This window comes from Danio aesculapii, chromosome 1 (assembly GCF_903798145.1).
Source record: "Danio aesculapii chromosome 1, fDanAes4.1, whole genome shotgun sequence".
Taxonomy (NCBI): domain Eukaryota; kingdom Metazoa; phylum Chordata; class Actinopteri; order Cypriniformes; family Danionidae; genus Danio; species Danio aesculapii.
In genome coordinates this window covers 38256533-38279175 of record NC_079435.1, presented here as the reverse complement: position 1 = coordinate 38279175, position 22643 = coordinate 38256533, and the positions used below count along the sequence as shown (strand labels likewise).

The following is a 22643-nucleotide window of genomic DNA, read 5'->3' as shown; positions in this document are numbered from 1 at the left end:
TTTTCATGATCGAGGAACAGTGTCATTCCTAATTGCTCCAGTACTTCTGCCTACTCATCCTTAGATACCTACTAATACTTATTGCGGAGCAATCTAATCAATTAGTCAACAGCTGTTTCCATTTAAAGTTGCAGATAGGCTATAAATAATATGTGGAACAAACAGTTTCCATCCCTGGTGTAACAATACTGACATTTCCTTGAAAGCTGAGACAAAGTTTTAATAATAATGAAAGCTGGATTTAGCAAATTTTATCCGCATCTTCCTGTTTCCATCCCAAGTTTTAATGGGCTATCCCACAATATGCTAAAAACTCATGGTTGATAGGCTGATGTGAACAATTTGGGCTTGTTAGTCATATTTAAACAATGAATTATCACTATTTGAATCATTATTAGTAGCACAAAAATAAAAATTAGTGACAAACCTATTAGGAATTACTGGAGAAAGAAGTACTAGTTATTGATAGATTACTAGCAAATAATGTATTGGTTATAAGATTTAACACTGTTTTACTGATTCCTTGTTTTATGTTATACTTATTATAGTAAATTATGCATAATAACAAGCAACAAACCCTAAAGCAAATCCTAAACCCAACCCATGTTATATATTTATTATAGCAAATTGTACATAATAACTAACTCTTGCCCTACATGTTGTTAATTCAGATTACTCCATACATTCCTTGCGTAACTATAACTGTAAAAAGAAAACCTTAATGTGTACCCAACATTACTTGTTGCTATTACAACAAAAGGAATGTTAAAATGGCTTGCCATATTATAAATCTCCAAACCTATTCTCAAAGATGCATAACAAGTCTTCCATGCGATATTGCCTACAATGTATCTGTCTGTAGTCTGACTCACTTCTGTAAGCATATGTGATTGTTTGTCAGACCGCAAACATGTGGGAAAACTTTTGCGCGCGCTCCCATCGCCAGTGTGCATCTCACCTTTGGGGAAGGGGTTTGGCTGAACCACGTACAGAAACGCGTGGACCATGTGGAAAAGAATCCCCATGGGACCCGGTTCATAATACGCGTGTGTCTCGTACACCACCGACGGCACGAAGCCAAAGTCCAGCGTTTCCACGGGCGCTCGGAGCATCGCGGTGCGCGGCGGGGACTCCCGGTGCTCCTCGCGGGCTTCGCTGCTCGTGAGACCCCAACACATCACCAGCACGAGCCCCACTTTCCACCACATGTCCATCAGTCTCTGCCGGGGGATTTTGATTAAGAAAGAAAAGAGGAGGACGGATTAGGTGTAAGAAAAGTATATTTGTTTGGGTCGCTCTCTAGTCCTCGACATTAAAAATTAAAAATGGCACAAAATTAACCCGGGACACATAATAATAAAAGATAGAAAACAAACAAAAGAAAAAAGTATTCCAAGTCATTCGTTTATTCCCTGTATCCTTCTGTCGGCATCATGGTAAACATCTCTCTCCAGTCTGCGCCGCTCAGGATGAGCTGAGTGTTTGTGTGACCTGCACCTCCCGCTGCGCGCTCCTCTTCTGTCCGCCGGCACGCGGAGGATCTGTGCACGCGCACTAGAGGTGGCTTTTCCAGGGACTTTTTCAGGTCTAGTTGTATCAAGCCAAGTCAAAGTAGTTTTGTATAACCATTGTCTAAAAAGAGTTTTCAAATAAAATAATAATATATTATAAATAATATTAAACACTTTGAAAACATTTATTAATAGATTAATGACAGAAACAATTTAAAATAAATAACAAATATAAAATCTGTATAATAAAACTAATAGAATATAAATAACTGTGCAAATAATTGTGCAATACCCAATACAAACATGATTAAAGAAGATTTAGACGCCTAAATGATCTAAAAATGTATTAAATTAAAATCTGGTTTAAAATAAACAGAAATCATAACCAATTACAATAAATCAAAATAAGTATTAAATGTGTAAATGAAAGGTATGGGTTGTATTTTGGATGATATTGGACTACGGTGATTTTATCCATATGCATGCTTAATCTCAGAGTCTGCATGCATTGGTGTTTACCATGGTGCACTAAGATTTATAACTAATTTTAAGTCCCTTACTCATCATTGTGTGTTGCATACTACAATATACTAGGGTAGGATGGTCTGCTTTGTCCATTCGTAGGCTCAAGCATTGGCATATCTTTGTTTACAAATCTATATTGGGTTTACTCCCATCATATCTTCAACTTTACATTTGTATAAAAAAAAACTGTCCTTAGCTATGGCCTGTGGTTGCAGGATATTTATTTACATGGAATACTTTTACTTTTACATTTACTTTTGCATGGAATAACGTACAAACAAAAGTATAATTTAAAGAATTGATTTCACTGATTTTAAAAAGAGTTTAAATTATTTAGAAATTCAAACAGGCTTGTAGACGTTTTGAATAGTTTGTTTGTCAAAGTGTGATTCATGTTAACTGTTTTTTGTTTGTTGTCTGTTAAACCCATGTGACATGTATACTGCCTAATCTTGGTCAGGACGCTCTTGTAAAAGAGATTTTTAATCTTAATTTGTCTTTCCTGGTAAAATAAAGGTTATAATAATAATAATCATCATCATTTTTAATATTAATAGCTAATACATTTAAATTACTTTTGTAAATATACTGTAAATGAGTTGTAAATATGACAGACCTTTGGAGTGTTTTAAAGAAATGTATTATTATTAGTTTAAAATTCAAATCAAAGCATTTTCTTTGTATTTTTTGTAACATTTATAGTGCACAAATGATACAAAGTAAAAAAAATTAATTATGTATAATTTATGAGATATTTATTAGATATTTCTTGACTTTTCTCAGTGTTTCAGTAATGAAAAGTCAAAGAAAGCTGTCAACTCACAGGATAAGTTAGTTTGCAGTTACACTGTAAAAACAATCCTGGTTGCCTTCAATTTTTAAGCTGAATCAAATTAACCTTATGAGTCCATTGAACTTATATTATGTCAACCTGATTTAGAACAGCTTGCTTAACTTTTAAAATTAAGTTAGAACATGATTAACTTAGTTTAATCAGTTTCAATGACCTAAAACATGTGCTGTCATGACTAATTGATCATATAATTTGTTCCAGTGTACGTTTCAGAGCAGTGGAAACTTACATCACTAATGCTTGTTCGTACCATTACATGTGAACAGTCAGAAAGTCAAACGAGCAGAAAGTAGTAACTCTGGATTCTGCCAAGACACAAGCTGATGGGCTTCTTTAAAAACTGCTGAAAAGCCTCTGTTTCTTTGTGTGTGTGCGGACGGAATACCAACACATAAAAACAGAGAGGGAAAGAAAGAGAGGCCTCTATTTGTAGACATCATTTGTAGACACACACACCACACACACACACACAAATGCATTGGTATTGTTGGTTTTACGAGGACTCTCCATAAGCATAATGTATTTTATTCAGTAACAATGCTTATATGTTATTATATCTTTATATATATATATCTATATATAATTATATATATATATATATATATATATATATATATATATATATATATATATATATATATATATATATATATTATATATATATATTATATATATATATATATATATATATATATATATATATATATATATATATATATATATATATAAAAGATATAATAACATATAAGCATTGTTACTGAATAAAATACATTATGCTTATGGAGAGTCCTCGTAAAACCAACAATAGTCCACCAGTCACTCACATGAGTTTACAGACATAGTTAGCAAAAAAATATCCAATCACAAAGAAGTCCCACTTCATGCCACAATAGCAAATAAATTCACATTGACTTGCTGTTGGCATGTTTTATTCATTAAATAGTGGTCAAAATTTGGTCAATATTTTAATTTAAAACATACTTTTATTGTTTCAGGATTAAAATCATAAAGAGGATTAATGCCAAGAAGACATCAATTAAAATTAAGAAGATATTAATGAAATTAAAGAACAGACTGTAAAAATATATAAGACATAGTTAGGTTGAGATATAATGAACAAATGTAATGTAATCTGTATCTGCAAAGAGCAATAGTATTTGACCAAAAATTCGTCACCTTAGAATTATAAGGTTCTATCTGACATTTTTGTCAAAATTGAGTTATTAAATGACATGTAAATGACAACTTATTTACATTATTGGATGTTTTTTTTAAGTTGTTTACATTTTAAGACTTTTTATTTAAAAAAACAAATGTTACACACATACTGTTTGCTATATGAAATGCAAAAACTTTGAAGCTCAATATCTCAAAATCATTGACAATAGAACCTTTTAAAACCAGGGTATTGCGTTTTAAGACAATGACATCTCCTGTCAAAGAAACACTGATAGATCATGTGTGAGAAAACATCATATATTGTTTTGAAAATGTAAATTAAGTTAACTAACTACAGCAACTATTTTTGGTTAGACTGTAAATACTTTAAACTTTGGCTTTTATTTGGCTTTAAAATCGTGCAAAATCAACTTTTGGAACAGAAAGGTGTTTAGATACAGTGTTTACACAGAGTGACATAAGCACAACAAGTCTCTTTTTTAAAATTTCCTGGAGTTAAAATAGAATCCAAATGCCAGCAATTTGCAGCAGTGTGGTTTTTCCCATCCACCGATATTGATTAACAGGCACATATTATCATTGTCTCAGTATTAACACAAGACAGGGTTTGCAAAGAAACTGGGATTAAAATATCTGTTAAACTCTCTGTGAAGTGGTACGCTTTGTGTTTTTCAGAATTTGAAACTTTGGAGTTACATATTTCAGAACCACTGGAATCACCAGAGCTGGTGTACACAACTATAAACAAGGACACTTCAATCACACAGCAGGAGTCCCTGTTTATGGATGCTAAATCAGGTATATTTTGTATAGTAACTTAGCTATGTTTCTTTTCTATTGATCTCAGTCTTCAATGCAGAAGTGTGCTTGTTTTTGCGATTGTTTTAGAACTTCCAATTCAGTTTCCTATGGGAGAAATGACTATGAATAATAAACGGCAGAAAATGGTCAAACTACTCACTCTACAAACACTTATGAATATACAGACAAAATAGAATAATATGAAAACATCAGTTTGCATTATCAAGCAGCATAACCAGCTGTTTTTACGTCAAAAATGAATGGAAGTGAATGGGACCAGAAGTCCCGAGCCAAAAAGCGTAAAATGGTGGCCCCCACTCGAATCTGAAGAATAAGGTCAATACAGCAGAATATATTTAACTATTTCAATAGTATCTGTTTGGGCGTGTCACTTTGTTGTGAGCCGATGAGCAAAACAGTGCAACGTGTTAAATGTTCACATGTGTGTGTGCATGTACACACAACAAGCTTTGCATTTGTTTGCGGCTCATTCATCATTGCAGGAAGGCTGAATAAACTTCACAACAATTACATCAAATATCCATTCGGAAACTGCCTGGTTCAGTATTACTGTGGGTCAGTGTGACTGTGGGTCAATATTCATGTCTGAGTTGTGTCTGTCATTGTGTTGTGTTTATTCTGACATCCCTGAAACATCCCCAGATGAGTGGGCGGCGAAAACCTACTTCGAGTGGGGAGAAGCAGCTCATTTGCATTTAAAGGCACAGGAGCAAAACAGCTACGATTACCTCTGACCCAAAAATTGACATTTTCAACAGGGCATAATAAGTGATCTGATGAGTATTTTGATCTGAAACTTCACATGCACATTCTGGAGACATATACTTATTGTTATTGTTAAGTTATGATTATTAAAAACTTATTATAAGTTATTGTTATTAAATAATTGTACATCTAGTAAAATAGGCAAAAGTGGAGCCCAGTAATACCAACACAATCTCACAGCAATTCGTAACTTTTTGATTTAGTGGCTAATTCGTATGAATTCGTACGATCTAATTCGTACATTTTCGTACAATTTGCTCATCCCCCAATGACGGTTGGGTTTAGGGGTGGGGTTAGGTGCTCACTTCGTACGAATTCGTACAAATTAGCCACTATATTGACAAAATGTAAAATACTTACATTTTCTCGTGAGATCAGGCTGGTAATACTGTTTTCAAATGTTATCAAGACTGTTTTTCTTTTATTATGTTTTTTTTTATCTCTATGTTTTCTATGTTCTGAGTTTTTTTTATCTCTATAATGTTTTCGCAGTTAAACACAGTTAAGAGCATACACATATACCATAGACTCAGCAAACAATGTTGTGTAAACACATTGTAAACACATTTAAAGATATACAGTATTTGTCATTGTGAGGCAGGTTCATCCTTGAATGTTAAGTTTCAGAAATAGATTAAATCAAGTTTCTGGTTTTAAACTGAAGGGACTGCAAATTTGACTTTGTAACATATTTTTTGGCTCGATACTTTCAAAGTAACTTTTTTAATGACAGTAAGTAAAATTAAGTAATTAGCAATCTGATTACTTTTTAAATGCTTTGATAATGTAATCAAATATTCAAGTAATTCGTAATATACGTATTACTTTTTGAGTAAATTACATTGGATAACTATCCCAAAATAGCTGATGAATGCTACCAACATGATTGGCTTCCAGTTGTAAAAAGAGACTTGTTTAATAAAGCAGAATATTTTTAGGTGTTGATAAAATAAAAATAAGGGCAGATTTAAACTGCCACAACAAAAACCCAGAAGGAAAGTATGAAAAGTACATGGCAAATGAGAGAACATTTTCAGTATATGGTAAGCTATATATTTCATTTCTATGACAAGAAAACAAGCAAGAATATTGAGGTGGATAATGAGACAGTAATTTAATTATTCAGTTCAGTTCAATTAAATAACTGAGTTAAGTCAATTCTGTATAAAACAAGTTCAAACTTATGCTATTTAAGAATATTTGGCGTCCAGCTAAGTAAGCCAAAGACAACAATGGCAAGGTAACCAAATTTCATCAAAATAAATAAATAAATAAATAAATAAATAAATAAATAAATAAATAAATAAATAAATAAATAAATAAATAAATAAATCAATCCTTGGGAGAAACCAGCCTAGTTGGGTGAGCAGTTCTCTTCTGGCCTACATGAATAAACATTTATTAGAAGCAGCGTAGGTTTAAACATTAGTGCCTCTGTTATTAAAGCAAATGGGGGCAAACCAAAAAACCAGCTCTAAATTTAATGAAAAAGTGAAGAAAAGCCTTAAAAAAGTAAAGAAGTCTGACCTGTGTATAACAAGTAACCTTTAAGACATTATGCACAGCCAATATCTGAGATTTCTAATGCAGTTTTAAATAGACTTCGTAGTGCTTCTCGTTCATTCTGTGATCTAAATTTACATTCCAGGTCAAAATCTCAATCTAGCTAGTGTTTGGATCTGAATGGTTTTAGTACAGATCAGTTTAGAGTTACATAATCTTCAAGTGATTATTTTTGGCCTGGGGTCAAAGAGGTTGGACTTAATCCAGATCTTGACAACTACTCCTACACCAACTGGTATCACCTTTGTTTTCCCCACTCAAGAATGAAAGTGGTGGACAGCTATTGTGACCACTGTGACTGCAGCACATTTAACATTTGCATAATCAGTGGTTAGCATTTGGAAAACCAACGAAAAAGCATTATTGCTATGAATCTGGCACCTGGTGGTAATTTCCTTAATTAATAGTTTAAGATGAAGTCATTTGGTGGTAGGGCTTTTAGCTGCATAGCACCACAGTTATGGAATTCCCTGCCATTAGATATTCGTCAAGTGGACTCTATTTCCAATTTTAAATCCCAGGTAAAAACATTTCTGTTCAGGATTGCTTTTAATGATTTTCTGGTTTAATGTTGTTTATTATTCTTCTATCTTGTATTTTATGATGTGCCTGTGAACTATTGTAAGGTGTCCTTGAGTGCTTTGAAAGGTATTATTATTATTATTATTATTATTATTATTATTAATAATAATAATAGAGAAACCTTATTTTACTAGCTGCTTAATCTAAGTTTTCAGCCATGCAGTGACCAAACCTATGTCAGATGAAAGTAAAAAACGACTGAACTAATCTTTGATGGTGGGCATATTTTGTGGAAAAAGACCTGGTCCAGTGTTCATCATTTTAGTGATGCAAGCAAATAAACTTTATTTGAGCTTATATTGGTATATTGTAGTGGTGTCTGAAACCATATAGTGGACATTCTGAAGGGCACTCGATTAATCCCACAACGCACCAGTAATGAGTGTACAACCCGTGTGCACTCAACATCAACCCATAATGCACTGATAGTTCAAACGTCAAATAAATTTCTGCATCTGACCACAAGATGGCATCCATAGGGGAATCGTATTGGAGTAAGTTTATAAATAAATTGTTATTAAATTGAAGTACAGCTTGAATACATTACAGGAATCAAAATACGTAGTTTATTTCTAATAAATAGCTAGCGAAGTTATTAAATAAGTGTTAAAAAATTAAAAGTTCTGTTGTGAACATAGCTGTCTACATTGGGATGTGAAAATAAGGGATTTGCCCACCATAAACCGTGTTTAAAAAACCCCCCACCAAGATCGACATCTTTAGATGTTATTATTATTAATTATGTGTATATGTCTGTTCAAACATGGACTCAAAACCCAGACTTTCGCTATGCTTCAAAACAACGTGTACAGAATCCACTTGGGAAACAGCGTCTATTTATCATTATGGAGTGCGTCACTGCTATTTGACTGTTTTAAGGATTTCATAGGAGGGGCGATGGCACCTGCAATGAAAAAGGAAGGGAAGGGAAGATTTTTGAATTTATTTCAAAGTGTTTTCATGCCTAAATAAAATTAAAGCACAGAACAGACTCACATTTAAGAGCGAGGGGCGTCCCCTGGATGTTCTGCAGTATGGGTTGCGTATATTATTGCCACCCATTCAAAGATTGAAAATACTGGAGAAATACGAGAAAATACCTTTACGGGATGATAGCGGGATAGAACTGTAAAATACGAGAGAATCCCAGGAAAAACGGGAGGGTTGATAAGTATGGTTGTGAAACAGATTAGGAATGACTCATTGATATGTCATGCCCAATCTGCTCCTACATCATCAACCATATGGTGCAGGTGGTTGGTTGCTGTCACCTCAGCAGCCAATGAGCTTGCTCCTAAACCTTTTAAATGCATGAGTGTTCTTATACACTAGGAATATGCAACACATTTTTGGGGACCCTCCTCCACCCCAGCTCCATGTGTGTTTAGATATGCTCCGGGGGGTAAATGTATATTATGTTTGCAGCAGCATTAAATTCTCAGACAGGATGTCTCAGTAATCAAAGCAGTAGCAGTAGCATAGCAGATCTATGCCACCAAGACTAAACATATCAACATTGCCATATACATATTTATTACCATACTAATTCTCTCCGAGAGTTGTCACGACAAAACTATTACAAGGTCTGACTAGTTTAAAATCTTTTCTTTCTGAGATTTATCAACCAGCAAACCACAAATCGAATTCACTTGTTTTCATTCACTCCTTAAGTTAACTTTTTAAGTGGACTAATGTAGGGAATAGCAAATGAGGATATAGGGAGCAATCACCCAACAATTTTCATCCAGGACAATGAGCCGTGAACGTACACTGATCTCACGGTTTGGTTCCGATTATCATGCCATCGATTCGGTTCAATTCGATATCTCAGTGCATTGTCGATGCTTTCCATACACGATTTTATATTTTACTGTTTTATATGTATTTGTACTACAATCTTGTCCTTTAATACAAGCAGTCAGATATATGAACTGTACTTTTAATTTTACCTGCTTAAAGAAAACACTCTTTTTGAATGCATCAAACAAAACTCAAGTACATGCACAGAACATAATGAGCACTTAAGGCAAATAAACAAACATAAATATTACCTCACTTGCTATTTGAGCGAGCTGTTAAACGCCTGTGAGTGGACACGCACTCAACAGAAAGGAGGGTCTAACGCACTAGCGCTGACACTGAATAATGGTAGCAGCAATCACAGCTGATCCATGATTGAAGCAGTGGAGAAAACTCGCTCTGCAGACATGCTTGTGTCTGGATCCACAAGTATTCAGCTGAAAGGAGAGGAGACGTCACGCCAGCCACAGTGAAAGAGCAAGAGAGAAATGGAGCTTACTTTCATTTTCTCTATAGCAGTGAAACAGGGCTTCTGCTGTCACTTCAGTGTCAGTAAATGACTGTCCAGCAAACACACACAGTGAATTGTGCACAGTTTCTGTAATTTAATTACTTGCTCAACTCCCTCACCATAGTATTCTACCGTGACATAGCGCATATGAGATAAATGACGTCAGTAGTGTTACGCAATAACCGGTTATGATCTGTTACTGAACCGATACCGAATTGTCCACATCTGCATCGTGGTGCACCGAAGAAACAATTCATTTTGACACCCTAGCCTCTTGTCAAACAAGCAAAACAACTAAAGCAGTTCCTTGAAGCTTAAAACAGAGACATGATGAAATGGCAGCCCAGAGCCCTGATCTAAACCTAATTGAAAATCTCTGGAAAGTCATTGGTGACAAACTTATGGCTAAGAAATCCTCTGCAGTTAGTGAACTGTGGAAAAGACAGGAAGAAGGGTGGACCATATGGGAACCTTAAGAAATCTAGCAAAATCTGGTGTCTTGTTCAACACCTTATGAAAGTGTTGCAAAACACTGAAAAAATATCAACAACAAAGGTACAAAACAACAAAACTTGAATTATCACAAAGCCCTAATTCCTCTTCCCCATTCAGTCTCCGATACATCCTTTGTGTTGGATGTGACATCGTAATTTTTCTTCAAATTCAACAGGAAAAATGTATGGGTGTGTCCCAGTGATGGGTTGCACCTGGAAGGGCATCCGCTGTGTAATAATATATGCTGAATAAGTTGGCAGTTCATTCCACTGTGGTGACACCCGATTAATAAAGGGACTAAGCTCAAAAGAAAATGAATGAATGTATCTATGCCACCAAGACCAAACACATCAACATTGCCATATACATATTTATTACGATACTAAATCTGTCACGACAGAACTATCACAGGGTCTGACTAAAGCTTAAAATCTAATCTTTCTGAGATTTATCAACCAGCAAACCACAAACATAACGAAATTCCTTCCACTGCACTTGAGTGCTCGAATTCACTCACTCGTTTTCATTCACTCCTTAAGTGGACTTTATAAGTGGACTAATGTAGGGAATAGCAAATGAGGGTATAGGAGCAATGGCCCAACAATTTTCTTTCAGGACTATGAGCCTCGTCAAACAAGCAAAACAACTAAAGCAGATCCTTGAAGTTTAAAAAAACGAGACATAATGAAATGGCAGCACAGAGTCCTGATATAAACCTGATTAAAAATCTCTGGAAAGTCATTGGTGACGGCTGAGAAATCCTCTGCAGTTAGTAAACTTGAAAAGTAGCAAAATCCTTATGAAAGTGTGTGTTAGGGTTCCATGCAAAACACTGAAAAAATATCAACAACAAAGGTACAAAACAACAAAACTTTAATTAACACAAAGCCCTGATTCCTCTTCCCTATTCAGTCTCTGAAACATCCTTTGTGTGGGATGTGACATTGTCATTCCTCTTCATATTCAACAGGAAAACAAGTTTGTAAGAACATTAGATGCCGAAGTCAATGAATACAGAAACACACTGAAAAAAAAAAATTATATTGACCAGTGAGGGGAAAAAAAGTTAAGCAGTGTGAACAACTCTGAGATGGATCATCTTTTTCAGTATTTCCAAATAAATGTTTGATATAATAATAATATAATATATATATATAATATAATATTTGAGTATGAACTGCTGGTTCAGTCAAGTAAACCATCGTATATGAAAACAGGACTGGAATGCACAGGCAATTACGCTGAAAAGCACAACAAAACCAAACATTTGCTTTTAATGGTCTCTCTCTTCGAAAATTAAGAGGCATGTCTAGCCTCAGTGCTTCAAGCGCAAAAACAATGACAAATGCTCATTTTGGCAGTTTAAGTCAGCTAACAGCTTCTAGAAAGTTGCATTAGTTTGATAACGGAGGGTTTAAAATTCCTTGGCATGTTGATATTTCCACTCATTAAATTCCTAAAAAAGAAAGGATATTAAAAAAGCCTTTTGTTTTTGAGAAAACTCAGCACCTTGCATAACGTGACAGCGTCATGATGACTGTGGAAATGCTGACTGGAGTATAAATTGTCAGAATGAATGCCCCATATGATATTATAAAGCAATTAGAACCACACGTTTGTAATACAAGATGAATTTCTAATTCAGTGGGGAAAAAACAAATACAATAAAGACCTCCAGTGTAACCAAGAGATATGTAATTGGTGGATCATATATGAAAAAAATATTAACAATTTATATCAATGCGGTCTGTTATGTAAAGTGGGTGTTTGAAATATTATTCTCCATGATGATAATGCAGTTTAATCAATTCTTTAATGCATTAATGAGTATTATTGAACTCCAGATATCACTTGTTTATAATATTGTTTGTAATAATGTTCATTCCTGCTTTAAGATCACTGATGCTTATAGCCCTGTAAATCTTTTGGTCAACAGTGGCCATTTTGTTAAAATACACTTAAGATATGAGCAAAAGTTTGTCTGTTCAATCTTCGCTTTGGTCAAGATTCTGACTGTTGGAATGTTGGTGATTGGCTATCAATCATCTGTTCCCAACATCAGCACCAGTGTATGATTGTTCATTAGATATGCTGCTCTTGGTAGAATAAAATTAAAGTAAATAAAAGAAATGTAGTTCTGTTGTTTAAGCTGGCTAATTTGGCTATGCTACTGGACTGTTTTCAGGTTCATGCAATTTGCTTGCATTAATCTTTGATCCTTTCATTCAGAGGCAGACTTACAAAATACCTAATTTATGGTGTAAATCAATCAGGATATCTTAAACATGCGGTTCTTTGTAAAATCACATACTCACAGCAGCCTTTTTAAAAATCACAACATTGAACAATGCACTAGAATGCACTTTTTGCCACTAGAAACCCTGCAAGAGCTACATGTAAGAATTTTCATATAGTAATCAATTAACCAATGGGTGAACAGCTTGTTGTAAAACAAGACTTTCGTCATCTTTTTAGGAAGACCTATAGATCTCATATATTTTGGATTGGTAACACGAAATTATTTAATATTAACATGTGCTCCCTTCCCTTCCACAAGAAATCAAACAAATGCTTCAGTTCAAAATGATGCAAATGAATCTAATCAGGACAGTAACATCAATTTGTAATGGTTCAACTATAAAATCTATGTAACGCATCTGCAATTGCAAAATTACACTTCAGTATTGAGTACTGCCAATAAATATGGTGTTTTTTTTCCAGCTGAAGGCTTCAGAGAGAAAATAGAGATCATAGATTTTAAGCGGGTCACTTCCAAATAATAAAAACAAGCATAATTATTCTTGGAGCACTGCAGAAAAAATAAAATAAAAAAAAGACACTTTTTCCACACATGACCAGAATCTTCCTAATCTGTCATTTCAGAACATAATCCATCCTTTTCCTTCTTTATTCAATGCCACCATGATATAAGATCGCTGTGACCTCCGCAGGTGATCTCGAACCTCTTTCTTGGGTAGAATCCAAATGGGTAAAATGTGTGTGATTGTCTATGTCTGAGTGTGTTTAAGTCTTAAATAAATTAGGTGCATCACTTTTTAATAAATATCCTGTTGTCCCGTTCCAACAAGCTCAGGTTCAAATGTCAATCGAATCGGGCTGGCAGAAGAAAGCGGGCATTTCAGTGCACATCTGGCTCTTAAACTTGAGAGAGCGGGTTCATGTCAGTCAATACGGTTCCCGCAGATTGTGAAGCGGTCAATCTCCAGCAAGTCTTTTTTGGGTGCCCTGTGTTTAAGTTCGGAATCGTCCTGAATAAGGCTTTTTTCTTCTGATTCATCAGGTGTCGTGAGGAACTGATCTGATTCGCTGGTTGGGATTTGAGGGGCGGGACATTTGTCCTGTTGAGTGGGCTGAGTGGTGACCGATGCAGACATTCCCTCTTCTGCTGGATCACCTTCAGAGGGGGGGTTGGACACACTTGGTCAGTCAGAACAAAATATCATATGAACTTTGTGTGTATAAAAAAGCAAAGAAAAAAATGTGAATTATTTTAATAAATGAAGTTTTTTTAAGCTTGATATATTACAGGTTTCACTAATAAAACCTAAATTCCTTTAGGTGTAAGAAGTCAATTTGATTCGATGTTTGCACACTGTGTGTGAGAGCATCTTTGTATTTTCCTTCACAACATTTGCCATAGAAATTTGTCATTTATTAAAAATAAAGACTTTGCAAAACTGTACAAAACAGTTCAAGAGTATTGCTTGCGTTTTCTTCTCTCTTAAAAAAAAATTTAATTAAAAGAAAAGAGAGAGAGAGAAAAAAAAGAAAGAAAATATTGTGTCTAGTAGTGAACAGGTCCCGAAGAGAGGCTGGCAGTATGTCAAAGTTAGGTCCACATGGAATCTGTAGGTCCACGTAGAAATCCGCATATTTTTGGCCTATCATTCAGTCTATTCATTTACTTGTGTAAATGTGTGTACATCTATATTTATTCAGTTTTTATATTAATTTCAGTAATATTATTGACTAATATGAAAAAAGTAATAGTTGGCAAAGTAATATTTTCTGTATTTTAATAGATACAGTGCATCCGGAAAGTATTTATAGCACTTCACTTTTTCCACATTTTTTATATTACAGCCTCATTCCAAAATGGATTAAATTCATTTATTTCCTCAAAATTCTACACACAATACCCCATAAAGGCAATGTGGAAAAAAGGGAATGTGAAAATGTGAAAGAGCTCAGGCACATTCTGTTTCCACTGATCATACTTGAGATGTTTCAGCAGGTTAATTGGAGTTCACCTGTGGTAAATTCAGTTGATTGGGCATGATTTGAAAAGGCATACACCCGTTTATATAAGGTCTCAGGGTTGACAGTGCATGTCAAAGCACAAACCAAGCAAGACAAAGGAATTGTCTGTAGACCTCCAAGAATAGGATTGTCTCAAGGCACAAGGCTGGGGAACGTTACAGTAAAATTTCTGCTGCTCTGAAAGTTCCAATGAGCACAGTGGCCTCCATCATCCGTAAGTGAAAGACGTTTGGAGCCACCAGGACTCTTCCTAGAGCAATCCACCAATCAGGCCTGTTTGGTAGAGTGGCCAGACGGAAGCCACTCCCTGCCTGGAATTTGCCAAAAGGCATCTGAAGGACTCTCAGACCATAAGAAACAAAATTCTCTGGTCTGATGAGACTAAAATTGAACTCTTTGGAGTGAATGCCAGGCATTACGTTTGGAGAAAACAAGGCACCGCTCATCAACAGGCTAATACCAACCCTACAGTGAAAGGAACTGGAAGACTAGTGTGCATCAACAAAGTATTGAGCAAAAGCTGTGAATACTTATGTACACGTGATTTTTCAGGTTTTTTATTTTAAATAAATTTGCAACAATTTCAAAAATCTTTTTTCACATTGTCATTGTGGGGTATTGTGTGTAGAATTTTGAGGAAATAAACGAATTTAATCCATTTTGGAATAAGGCTATGACATAAAAAAATGTGGAAAAAGTAAAGCTCTATGAATACTTTCTGGATGCACTGTATATTTTATAAGATACTTCCTTTGTTTACCAATTAAGTGGGTCTAATTGGATTTGCATTGTAAACATTAAATAAAAGTTAAAAAGGTCATATTTTTTACTTAATATATAAAGTTTTTAGTTACGATACACCAAAAATGATTCCACATAAATACACATAAAATAGCAAAAAATCTCAAAGGTATAGACTCTTGATACAGTTCCTATATCCAGTTGGGGACTCCCAATAAATCATAAATCTAATGATGTTTCTACTGTACAAAAGCTCTGGTTACATAAGTAACCCTCATTCCCCGAGGGGGGGAAAGAAAATGCTATAGTGGAGAATCCACTTATGGGGATTTCGTTCAGAAAGCCAATCATCTGAAAGAGTATGTAAACGGGCCAATGAAATGCCAATTAGATGGCAGCATCAGCTTGCGCAGCTGATGCTCATTGCAATCAATTGGCAATATAAGCACAGCGAGAGCAAGGCTGAGGCATCATTTTTTAGCTGAAGAGAATTTCACCTCCACAGCTAAGGGGCAATCATTATGGCGATGCAATATAGCATTTCCACGCCCCCCCCCTTTGGGGAACAAGGTTTACTTTGGTAACCAGAGCGTTCCCCTTTGGGTGGGGAACGAAATGTCTGGAAAAAGCCATAATGACTGCACCTTACCTTCGCCCCCGATGAGAGGTTTGCCAGGCAAGTGTGATCGCACCTGCATTACAGAGAGGCACAGTCTTCTAACGTGTTCCCTAGCCCTTAATTTTCCCAATTCGATAGAAGATTTACGGATTTAGATATATTTTTCGGGAGCCGCAAAGCGTCTAGATAATTCTAGGATTTTAATATGACAGTACGTTTGGAAAGCGAGCAGTCCCGATAGGGAGGACTTTACTGACAGATAGAATAAGCGCACGTATCTCCGTGTTAGAGAGAATGGCGCAGCAAGCATGTTTCAACACCTTAACCGAGTTGTTTCCTCAATCACCAAGGGTTACCTAATACCCTTGAGGAAACCGGCTCCACTCGCAGATTGTAAAACCTTGCAAATGTATTAGGTGTCGCCCAGCCAGCAACTCAACAGATGTCTGTTAGAGAGGCGCCGCGTGCACGTGGCCAAAAGTATGCGATGCACTGAATGGAGTGCTCACTCAAGCACTCCTGGGGGACACGGCTCGCTCTAGCTTGATAAACAAGGGAGATGGCATCGATAATCGATGCCAACGCGACCAGCAGAGCTGTCTTCAGGGACAGAAATCTTAACGATACTGAGTCTAGTGGTTCGAAGGGATCTGTACGCAGGCTTGTGAAAACGAGAGCGAGATCCCAAGAGGGCATGAGAGGGGGGCGGGGTGGACTAATTCGCCTAGCACCTCTGAGGAACCGGATGATGAGGTTATGCCTTCCAACGGTGCAGTAAGCCACCGCGTCATGAAAAGCGGAGATGGCAGCCACGTTAACTTTGAGTGTGGAGGGCGACAACCTGCTCTCCAGCTACTCTTGGAGGAAAGAAAGCTTCTCTGCGAGAGATGCACCATTCAGTGAATAGACTCACAGAAGATCTCGCAACTCAATCTACAATTAGAGGGATACAAAGTTAGCGTTAGCTCTACTATAAAAGTTCTGGGTGTCATATTAGACAGCAATTTAACTTTTGAAAATCATATATCCCATGTCACAAAAACTGTATTCTTTCATCTGAGAAATATCGCTAAGTTACGAAGTATGCAGTCCATCTCAGATGCAGAAAAGCTAGTCCATGCTTTTAAAACTTCTAGGCTGGATTACTGTAATGCTCTGTTTGCTGGCTGCCCAGCATCCTCTATTAACAAACTTCAATTAGTACAAAATGCAGCTGCCAGAGTTCTTACCAGGTCTAGGAAATATAATCACATCCTCCTTACACTGGCTGCCTGTTAAGTTTCGTATTGAATTTAAAATATTGCTTCTTACCTATAAAGCTTTAAATAATCTAGCTCCTGTTTATCTAACCAACCTTCTGTCTCGCTACAATCCAACTCGCTCTTTAAGATCTCAAAACTCAGGGCTTCTGGTAGTACCTAGAATAGCAAAGTCGAGTAAAGGAGGTAGAGCCTTCTCATTTATGGCTCCTAAACTCTGGAATAGCCTTCTTGATAACGTCCGAGGCTCAGACACACTCTCCCAATTCAAAACTAGATTAAAGACCTATCTGTTTAATAAAGCATACACTCAAGCTATCACTTAGCTATATTATCCATGAATGTGCTCCACACAGGTTTCTGCATCTTGTTTATATACACTATGAACATCAGAGCTACGCTAATTATTCTCTTTATTCTCCATTTCCACCTGGGGATACTCTTCCCGAAGCCCTCAGACTATGCAGAGTCACTGATTCGATCCAAGACCAGCGACGAGATGATCCCAAGGTTTCCATATCATGGACCAGGCCGTATCCTGAACAGCTACTGTGGTGGTCATGAAGGAATGGAGAGCATGAGACTGATTCCTGTGACGCTGCAGGGACAGACGAGTCTTCGCCGAGGTCCAGCTTCCAGCCTCCGCCGCTGAAACTGCTGCTCTGCACAAGACGTTTAGCCAGCTGAAATTAAAATGGTCGTGCCCAACTGAGTCTAGTTTCTCTCAAGGTTTTTTTTCTTCACTTTCGCCAATTGGTGAAGATTTTTCCTCTGCGCTGTCACCTCTAGCTTGCATGGTTTGGGATCATTAGAGCTACGCATCGATGGATTTGCTCTTCAGTGTTTGGACTCTCAGTAGTGATTTTTAAACCACACTGAACTGAGCGAAACTGAACTGAACTTAAACACTACAAACTGAACTACACTGTTCCAATTTACTATGACCTTTTATGTGAAGCTGCTTTGACACAATCTACATTGTTAAAGCGCTATACAAATAAAGGTGAATTGAATTGAATTGAACTCCACTTCAGGGCGTAGGCGAGCCTCGTCGAGGGGGCTCTAGCTTGAGTGATGGTATTAACCACCGCAGTCGGTAGGTTACCTTAGTCTTCCTCGCGTCTAAGGACCACACATGGAGGTTCAAATAATCGGGGCAAGGGTGCCAGATGGTGCCCTGTTCCTGAGAGAGTAGGTCCTCTCTCAAAGGGATTTGCCAGGGGAGGGCCGTCGCGAAGAGGGGAGTTCTGACAATCAGGTCCGGTTGGGCCAGAGAGGCGCAACTAGCAAGACCTGCTCCTTGTCCTCCCTTACCTTGCACAGTAACTGCGCAAGCAGGCTCACTGGGGGAAACACATATTTGCGCATGCCCCGAGGCCAGCTGTGGGCCAGTGCATTCGTGCCGATAGAACCCTCGGTCAGGGAAAAATACAACTGGCAATGAGCGTTCTCGGGGGAAGCAAACAGATCGATCTGGGCCTCCCCGAATCGCGCCCATATCAGCTGAACAGACTTGGGGTGGAGGCTCCATTTTCTGGGACGTAAAGGCTGCCGTAAGAGCATGATGGCTGCACGGTTGAGCTCGCCTAGAATGTGAATGGATTGCAGCGATATCAGCTGCGTATGGCTCCAGAGGAGCAGACGGCGGGCGAGCTGAGACACGCGGCGAGAGCGGATACCCCCATGCGGTTGATATACGCCGCCGCCGTGCTGTCCGTCCTGATCAGCACGTGCTGCTGCTCCAGCACAAGTAAAAAACAGTGGAGAGAGGAACACTGCCAACAGCTCTGGGGAATTGATATGCCAATCCTACTGTGTTCCTTTGCACAGGCTCGCAGCTACATGCCCGCAACACACAGCCCCCCAGCCTGTGCTGGAAGCATCTGTTGAAACAACAACATGATTGGACACCTGTCCTAGAGGCACTCCGGCATGTAGGAACAAGGGGTTGTTCCAAGGGCTGAGGGCACGGCAACACAGCGCAGTAACAATGACTCGGTGTGTGCCCGCGTGCCATGTGCGTCTGGGGACTCGATCGTAAAGCCAGTGCTGAAGTGGTCTCATAAGGAGTAATCCGAGTGGCGTGACAGCGGCTGCGGGTGCCATATGCCCCAGGAGCCTCTGAAAGGATTTCAGTGGGACCCCTATTTAGCTGTGGAACTCTCTCAGACAGTTCAGCATTAGCTAAGCGTGCTTTCCGGAGAGGCGCGCTGTCATGGTGACCGAGTCCAGATCCAGCCTGAGAAAAGAGATATTCTGCACAGGGGCGAGTTTGCTCTTTTCTCGGTTGACCTGAAGCCCCAACAGGTGGAGGTACCGATGCAACTTGTCTCTGTACATAATCAATTGCTTCCGAGATTGGGCTAAAATCAGCCAGGTGTCGAGATAATGGAGTATGCGGATGCCCGTGAGCCGAAGAAGCGCTAGGGCACCCTCCGCGAACTTGGTAAAGACCCGCGGAGACAGAGAGAGCCCGAAGGGGAGGACTTTGTACTGCCAAGCTCGACCTTTGGACGCAAACCGCAAAAACTGACGGTGGCATGAAAGAATGGAGACATGAAAGTACGCATCCTTCAGGTCTATCGCTGCAAACCAATCCCGAGGACTAACGCACCGGAGGATGCATTTCTGCGTGAGCATTGTGAACGGCAGGTTGTGCAGACAGCAGTTCAAAATGCACAGATCTAGGATTGGCCGTGATCCATCGCTCTTTTTGGGCACCATGAAGTACGGGCTGTAAAACCCGCTCTCCATCTCAGTTGGAGGGACCGGCTCGATTGCATCATTTCGACAGGAGGACAGCAATTTCCTCTCGCAAAACAGGGGTGCACAGGGGGCTCGACTGCCACTGCGTGTCACACACTCTGCACCGGGAGACCGCTCTCGTTCACTCTCTTTGTAGTACAGCTGAAGGAACCCTCATAGACTCTCTCAGAAGCTTCGTGAAAGACTCAAAAGCAAAAAATTATCCCTCAGCCTTGCTCTCGTTGTGCTTATATTGTCAATTGACTGCCACGAGCATCAGCTGCGCAAGCTGACGCTGTCAACTCATTGGTATTTTATTGGGCCGTTTACATACTCTTTCAGATGATTGGCTTTCTGAACGAAATCCCCATAAGTGGATTCTCCGCTATAGCATTGAAGTTCCTCATCCGAAGGGGAACTGTATATTCTACATTTTGGCATTCTCTTGTATGGCAGCTCTGAGGCGTCAAAACACATCAAAATGCTTGATACAGTACCAAAATCCAAAGGTTTTGGATGCAGTGTGTAAATGTGATTAATATAACATGAAGTTGCATTTAAATATGCAAACATTTTAGATGGATATTTTTCAGAGTTTAAAAATAGAAACTTTAGACTCTATTCGGAGTATTTTCTTCTTTCGGTTTGTGTGTATGTTACCTGGAGGTTCTCGTGTGTGTTTGGTCCGGTGGGCTCTGCTGGACACTCTGCTTGGAGCTGCAGACGGGGGATTTTGAAATAGCTTCTCCTCCATATTAGCCTCTTTCACATACATACAGGATTTCCCCAACAAAACAATACTGTTCAGAACCTTCAGTGTGATCATGCTGAATAAAACACACACAAACAGACTGGCTCAGGACAACGTAGTTATGAGAGAGGCAAAAGTGTTTTTCCATTATCAATGAAAACTACCATAAACTTTATTCTGTGCTTCAGTACAACAATGCTGTACAGTAATTGATTGTACCGTGAGTTATGTGGACAATTTCCACATCATTTTACTACATAGATTACAAACTTGTAATTTCATGGAGTAACGTCTGTTTCTATTATAAGGATGCCTTCTTCATGTTCGGGGGGCTTTTATCATTTTATTCATGGCAATTAGCATTTTTATTATAATGTTATTATTATTAACAGTATTATTTATTATAGGCATATTAATATTTGTTTTAATAAAAACAAGTTTAGATTTGTCCACCTGTCGGGTACGGGAGACCTATGCATCACCATATGGGGCATAAGAACAGGACGTGTGTTTGGATTGATCACACTTCGATCACACTATTGTTAATTTATTCGTTTCCTGGAAATTAGAACTGAATTTCGAAATAGTTTTGAAACAAATATTTGTGCCTAACAAATGAAATTAAATATGTTGGCTAAGGGATGCCTTCAGTGGAGTGCGTACAACATAATTTCCTTAATTATGAAATAAAGGAGTAAAAAGTAAAAGTAAAGAGAAAGTAAAGAGGCCGAATGGAGGAGGCTCGTTCTTTTTCCTTGCACTGCAGATGGTCTGTTAAACTGTTTTCTCACTAGAGAAGCGTTACATTTTTCCACTTACAAAGTTCGCCATGTAAATAGCAAATGTGCCATGGTGTGACACAACTGACTCTTAAAGGGAATGTGAGATGAGATTCTGATTGGTATATTCTCAAAGCACACCCAAAACTCATTAAAAGAATAAGCACAACCCTGTTAGACCATGCGCTGGGGCGCAGAGCGTATTTATCCATCCTTAAAATAGCAAAACTGGATTCAGATACGCCTTTAATGCTTTTGCACCATGCGCTTTAGACTTTGCGGCTAGATCGTTAAAATAGAGCCCTTGGTATTAGCATAATAGATCAATTAAAGCCTATTGCCTCAGCACAAGACATTACTCTTTCATATTCTCTCAAAAAGATTGCTAAAACTGCAGGTTGCCGTTTTTCAGGCCTTTTCTTGAAAAACAAACAAACAAACTTTGTCCTCTTTTTTAATTCTATACCCATTTCTAATCTCCTTATAATTTCTTTAATATTAGAATAATTTGTTTATTAAATTACAATAATTTTTGAGTATTAAATAATATATTGTATGCATGTATAAAAACCTTTAGAGTCACTACTGAAATGGCTATTGTTAAGTATGTAACAATGCATATTTCTAGGTGAAGATATGTGTTTGCACCACTCATATTTCGTGTTAGAGCACGTGCTAGTGCGTTTATGTTTCATTCTGTTTAGACTAGGTATAAATAAATTTAGCTTTATTATTTTTCTTAATCGCTTTCTCCTTGCATAATTGCTAATAGTACAGTACTTGGTTGCTACAATATTGGTAAACTGAAGCAGGAGAATAAAATCCTTCTACTCTTGCTTCCCCTTGCTTCCCACAGGGCTGA

The 22643-nt window shown here is 37.8% G+C and overlaps 2 protein-coding genes across 3 annotated transcripts in view; both read right to left on the bottom strand.

Annotated features, from left to right (window-relative positions):
* The window catches only part of prom1b (prominin 1 b), a 43237-nt gene extending 41801 nt beyond the window's left edge, over positions 1-1436 (bottom strand). Inside the window, exon 1 of the mRNA XM_056480681.1 lies at positions 959-1436. Within this exon, the coding sequence (XP_056336656.1) occupies positions 959-1214 (256 nt within the window). The 5' untranslated portion in view covers positions 1215-1436. The remainder of the gene's footprint in view (positions 1-958) is intronic.
* A 10026-nt stretch (positions 1437-11462) lies between these two features.
* The window catches only part of tapt1b (transmembrane anterior posterior transformation 1b), a 43602-nt gene continuing 32421 nt past the window's right edge, over positions 11463-22643 (bottom strand). For both annotated transcript variants that reach the window (XM_056460032.1, XM_056460040.1), the window contains 2 exons: positions 20912-21078; positions 11463-14021 (listed from right to left, as the gene is read on the bottom strand). In XM_056460032.1, the coding sequence (XP_056316007.1) occupies positions 13789-14021; positions 20912-21078 (400 nt within the window). In that variant the 3' untranslated portion in view covers positions 11463-13788. The remainder of the gene's footprint in view (positions 14022-20911; positions 21079-22643) is intronic.